At 41.0% G+C, this 6,414-nt stretch overlaps 1 protein-coding gene across 1 annotated transcript; it reads right to left on the reverse strand.

The window, feature by feature from the left end:
- Positions 1 to 4,817: 4,817 nt before the first annotated feature.
- Positions 4,818 to 5,765, reverse strand: LOC119538225 (olfactory receptor 8B4-like). Its single transcript, XM_037841048.1, is given in 1 exon segment — positions 4,818 to 5,765. A coding segment is annotated over 1 exon segment (948 nt).
- Between the last annotated feature and the right edge of the window lie 649 nt (positions 5,766 to 6,414).

Consider the following 6,414-nt stretch of genomic DNA (forward strand, 5'->3'; position numbering starts at 1 on the left):
TTTGATGCAAAGAGAGTCACAACTATTACACATTCATTGTGAATTGTACCTTATAGCATTAAAAATTCTCCTTATTTAACATTTTTGGTCCAATTTCCATTTCTGGCTGATAACCAAGTTGTTTATTTGTTTACATTTACTGGTAACTGTTTGGCTACCATTTTATTTTTAATCTTTCTCAAGAACTTGGATTTAGGTGTATTTCTTGTACACATCACAGAGTGGTATTTTGCCTTATGATCCAGTCTGAGTCTTTTTTATTTTAAGGCAGAGGCTAGTGCATTTACATTTAAAAATATAATATATATTTGCTCTAGTTTTATCATAAGAGGTTATGTTTTCTCATTTTACATTTACACTATTTTAAGCCATTCATTAGGTGGTTAGTTTTCTTTTCTTTGTGTGTGTGTGTTGTTCTGATATTTAGAAAGGTTTGTATTTTTGTTCTACTGCATACCTTTATAATTATAACTTTATATAATACCCTTAATGTATCTCTTACTTCCCTGTTATAATCATTGATAAATGAATGCATTTCCTCCACCACTCAATTTTAGCCAAAAATAAATTTTCTTCGTGTTTATTTTGCACTCTTAAATATGTTTATTCTTTAATTGTTTGTCAGCTTGTAGGTACTCTTGTCCTACCTCCAAGAGGATGTAAAATTTTTCTCATTAGGCATATATTCCAATTACCATTGTCAATTTTCAGAAAACAGTCTCAATCCCACCTCAACTTATTCATGCATCAATTAAGGCATGTAGTTGTACACATTAATGGAAACCAAAGACAGCTAGAGTCCTTATAATCCATGAAGTGAAATCTTGAACCCTTCACCTATCATTTTGTAAGAGTTTCCCTGTTAGCTCTCAATGAGACCCTCTGTTCATGGCTCTATTCAAGTTGCATTTTATGTTCACTCGGTAATTTTGTCCTTGCGATGGTTTCCAGTAACCCACTCCCAGATTCAAAGTGGCACCTCAAATCATGAGAGTGAGCTACACTTGCTAGAAGTCCCTTCTGTTAAAAGTGCAAAGATAACTATTATGTGGGAGGTTCAGTTACAATAATCACTCACTCTTCCTCTCTTATTTAACTAGTGAGGACAAGCACAGGGAGCCAAAAGAGGATCAAAATACCATGTCATCTTTATTAATAGCAAAGCTGAAGAGGAAAATATGTCAAGACTCAAAACTCCCTTCTAAAAATTGAACCCTAACTTATCAACCAAGTCAGACACAGGAGAAGTTAGAAATGAAATAGCTGAGATCTAATTTGGCCTTGCCAAGAATTTGCCTTACTTCAGGACCCAGCAGATGAGTGACGAAGACAGCTGGTCATGTGTCCAATGACCAACCTGTCAGTATTTTTTGATCCTATCTCTCAGATTAATCTAGCCTCCTCTCATAAAGGGGACCAAGTAAGAAAGCAAAATTAGGGACGGAAAGTGCTCACTTCTGAACTGCTCCCTTCTGGCAAATAGAACCAAGCCCTATACTTTGGTAGAGATTACTAGGTGCCTACCCAATAACCATTTTCCCCATTCTTATTCTGTAACAAAACCCTATTTTATCCCCAGAATGGCAATATTCTGCAGTAAAATGTCAAGTTTCCCAGTATTCCTTGCAGGTAGGCACAGCTAATGAAACCTCATGGAAGTTACTCTTTCATGAAAAGCATCCTTTTTCTCTCCCCTCCCCTTTTTCTTCCTTCTGCTTGGAATATGGACAAAATAGAAACTCTGGCAGTTCTCTGGAAACCATGACGCATCCTTGAGAATGAAGTCACTACTAAGACAGAAGAGCAGAAAGACAGAGAAAGGCTGAGTCCTTGACAACTGGGTGATGTCAAATCAGCCCTGAACTGCCTACCTCCAGATGCCTTTTATGTTAGAGAAAAATAAAACCTTATGTGTTTAAACCACTCTAGTCATATTTTTGTTACTATCAGCTGAATCACTGAGTAAATGACATATTTCATTTATGACAGTGTGACAGGAGAGAGGGTGATATGTGTATTTCTCTAACACCTAGGCTTGGGGCTAGTGCTGAGCCACAGGCATCCTCCCATCTGTTCCACAGAGAGTGAGAAAGCACCTGGCCTAGGAAAGTTCCCCGTGGACTCTCACTCCACTGCTTGGTATCAATCACTTATCCCTGTACCCTCCAGCCTGTTCAGAAAATGGCAAAATGTGTGGATAGGAAGAACAGTTTATCTCCCCTTATATTTCCAAATTAGGTCTCTAACTAACCATTAGATGTTTCTATTTGGATATCAATGTTGATAATTCTTTTGCATTTCTAATTTACAACTGACTGTAGATATAATCATAGAAACTTACAACTGACTGTCAATTATAATCATAGATCAAGACCAGGGTCATGGGCTCAGGACTCACCATCAAAAGTGGTGTTGAAGTAATGGAGTGGGAGAGAGGCTGCAGGAAGAGCTGAGAAGACTGCACCCTGGGGAATCCCAACTTTAAGAGAGAAAAAAAATCAGCCTTGCTGCATATCAAAATGTCATGATGTTATGAGGTGACAGAATTATGGTAAAGTGGCAGAAGGATTCATCTGAGACATCTGACACTGAGGCATCGATCAAATCATGCCTGTCAGTTACTATAAGACAGACGCCCCCCCCAAACCTGTTCCAATGTTGACCAACTAATAAAGAACGTCATGCAAAATGACCTATCCTTGATTTGGGAGAGAGGAGAAAGACTTTGGTATTTATAAAATGTTGTATTTTCTGTAGGAGCCATAAATGTTGTAGCAAGAACCAGGAAAAGTTCCTCTGAGTTTATGTCATTTCAGATCCTGTCATAAGGGGACTGGTTTCCAAAATATCCAAGCCAGTGCCTCATTAAGTCAAATTTATAATTTAACTTCAACACTCTCTTCAATATGGAGAAAATGTAGGAAAGTTATCCTCAGACTTTACTGCACTTATTCCATAATTGTTCTTTTCCATTCAGATCCTTATGGCCCTGACTTGTGCCTTGTTCCTACTCATTTCTTCCAGTGATACTTGTTTATTTTCCAATGATACATATTTAATCTCATCCTTCTTCATTCTTGATTCTTTCCTACATAGGCCAATAGGCCCAGACACACACATTCCCCTGGAATATAGGATCCAGCTAGGCCCAGAAAACACACTGGCAAGGTTCAATATGGCATTAATTCACTTCCAATAAATGAGTTAATATGTGCTCAGCAAATGTTCAGTATCATTACTATCATGATCTAGGTATACTCCAGGCATCAGACTTCCCCGCCTTCTTTAAAAGTCTCCTACCTCTTATATATTTGGAGAAAATAAGGTTTGTCTCCCATCTCCTTCTCAGGCCATGAAACAGGTGCCTCTCTGTGCTGCCCTCAGCTCCCCTTGAGCCTGCCTTGTTCCCGGCCATGACACCTGGACCACCTCCCGGCTCAGGATAATGCCGCTACCTCTGCACAAGAGCCAGCAGAGGGGTAAAGGCAAGATGGCCTGACTTCCTTTACTGCCTTGTCCTATCAGCAACATACACTGTGAAACTCTCCAATTTGTCAGAGAAATATAAGCAAAGCAAAAAATATAGACTCACTACTCTATACCATTTTCCCATAATCTAAAAAGAAAGCACCAAATATTCTTCACAGAGAGTCTCCCCAAGGACTCCTCAAGTTTCCAGCCTCCACTCAGAAAGCACCCTGCTCTTCTGACCACATTATGACTCTGCATCCACCCATCTTTCCACATGGGTTGGCATGGCCCTAGGTTTGTCTTCCGCCTTACCCTCAGAGTAGTTTGTGAGGGTGTATTCCCTAAACTCTATGCTATTCGTTATTAAATAGCAGAATCTTCAGCAGAGTAGTACAGAGTGGAATTTGGCACTCAAAATCTGGATCACTTCCAGACCTCCCTGAGAGTGGGAAGTATAATATGATTCTGCTTTCTTCCTGATTCTCCAATAGTTACCTGTAATACTAATATACATATATACACACATACAATTCTCAGAGACTGTGAAGTCTAAACCCACTTTAAAGAATAAAGCATTTTCCTAAATGCCCCCATAATCTGCACAATGAATCCAGGGCAGGATAGAGGGAGCATTTAACATAATCATGCAGATCCATGGAAATTCTCCTTTGTTCTTCTTTTGCTTTCAGCCTGAGTCCCCGGAGTCTAAGAAATTGGCTCAATTACAAGATCACCTACTCCCTGGTTACCACCCAAGGCCCAGGAGTTTTGAAACTTGGATTTGGGTTTTTCTTCACATTTCAGTAAAATTTGTGGGCCAGGCCTTCTTCTGTGTTACATGCACGTGCATAAAATGATCTTCCTGGCCAAGCAACCTCTGTAAGGGTTGGAAGACTATATTACCAATGGCACCATATCTACCCTTGCTCTTTGATAAGGCTGAACCCATAACTGAAGAAAAAATAACTTAACTCACTCTCCTGTACCATCATATCACTGCCTGCCCCATCTCCCAGCCAGAAATGTGGTTTTGCTTGGATAAAGCCATTTTGCCTGCCAAGAAAAAGATAGAAGTCATAGAGACTCATTTATCTCGAGTTTAGTATAGAGTTCAGCAAACAATAGGCACTAAATAGATGCTAGGTTGCATGCACCAAACCAATTTAAGTGGTACAAAATGGTATAATCCAAGAAGAAGGATAAACTAGAGACTTCCAAATTTTTAAAGTGGAGAAAAGACACTGTTTTAGGGGGAAAAAACAATTAAAATGCCGCCTCCTTCAGATAAAAAGATGCTTGAGTATGATGCTTACCATGATCAACTGCCAACCAAACAAGCAGGACCATCAGAAGAGCACTCTCTTCAGGGTTTTACCCAGGGCAAGCTTAACATCCTTATTCCTCAAACTGTAGATCAAAGGGTTAAGCATAGGAACCACATTGGTGTAGAAAACTGAGGCAAATTTACCATCATGCATAGATCCAGGAAAATAAGTTGTTAAATAGGTGAATGCCCCTGACCCAAAAAACAGAGCAACCACAATTATGTGGGAGCCACATGTGCTGAAGGCTTTGGACCTGCCCTCAGCAGAGGGAATACGGAGGATGTTGGAAAGAATCAAAGCATATGAGATGAAGATGCTGATACTGGATATTGCGATGATGACTCCAACAACAATAAAAAACACCAGCTCATTGATACGTGTGCTGCTGCAGGAGAGCTGGAAGAGAGGGAGGACTTCACACAGATAATGGTTGATGATGTTGGAATCACAGAAGGTCAGTCTCAGCATGTTTCCAGTGTGGGCCATGGCCCCAGCAAATCCCATCACATATGAACCAGACACCAGCACAGAACACACCTGAGGGGACATGGTGACTGTGTACTGCAGAGGGTTGCAGATGGCCACGTAGCGATCACAGGCCATCAACACCAACACATAGCACTCAGATTTGACAAAGAAACAGAAGAAAAATAGTTGAGTCATGCATCCCACATAAGAGATGATATTTTCTGATGCAAAATCACTCAGCATTTTAGGAGTAAATACACAGGAATAGCAGAGATCTGTAAAGGACAAGTCAAAGAGGAAAAAGTACATTGGGGTATGAAGGGTGGAATTCAGTGCAATTAACATCATCAAGCCCAAGTTGCCCACCACAGTGAACACATAGATCCCTAAGAACAGAAGGAAGAGGGGCAGCTGGAGCTCTGCTTATTCTGAAAATCCCGCAAGGATAAACTCAAGCACTAAAGAGGTATTTCTTAGAGTCATTCTCTTCTGGGGAGTCATCTGTGGAAACATGGGAGGAAACACATAGAGAAATGCTGGGCACAAGCATGGTTGCTGAGAGAAGATTATAGAAGTTAAGCTAGTGCACTGATGCCCCTCCCTTCTCTTCTCTTTCTTCCCTCATCTATGCTCCTCTCTCCAAATGTACTGACAACGTGTCTATAACAAATGTCAGCTCCCCTGGGTTGATCGTGTCTCCAAGCTAGAGTCAGTTGCATGGGCAGCAATAATTCTGTCCTTGCATGAAAGAGGAGGAAACAGTTTATCCAAATTGGCTGCCAAGGCCTTCAGAAAGACACCCAAAGAGCCAGGAAATACAATCCGGGCCCAGTGCCGAAGGAGCCTCCCCAGACCTGAGAGAAAGGAGCTCTCATGTCCTCCATTGTTTCCACCCATTCTCTGCTTCCTTCTCCCAACCAGACACCAGGTTCCTCCCTAAAGAGAAAGTCGAGAGTGTCCCCAACTGTATCCGTATATCCTATCTTTCTCTTCGAGCCCCTTCATTCAATCTCACCTCAAGGTCAATGTTGAGAACAGGGAGCAGAACAATATTTTCCAGAGACCTTGGCTGTTGGATGTAAAAGAAAACCATCAGGGAAGATGGGGTTTAGACATTCCCCTTCCTTCTCCCTGGACCCGCATTCTGGGC

This window comes from Choloepus didactylus, chromosome 6 (genome assembly GCF_015220235.1).
Source record: "Choloepus didactylus isolate mChoDid1 chromosome 6, mChoDid1.pri, whole genome shotgun sequence".
In the NCBI taxonomy this organism is placed as follows: Eukaryota; Metazoa; Chordata; class Mammalia; order Pilosa; family Megalonychidae; genus Choloepus; species Choloepus didactylus.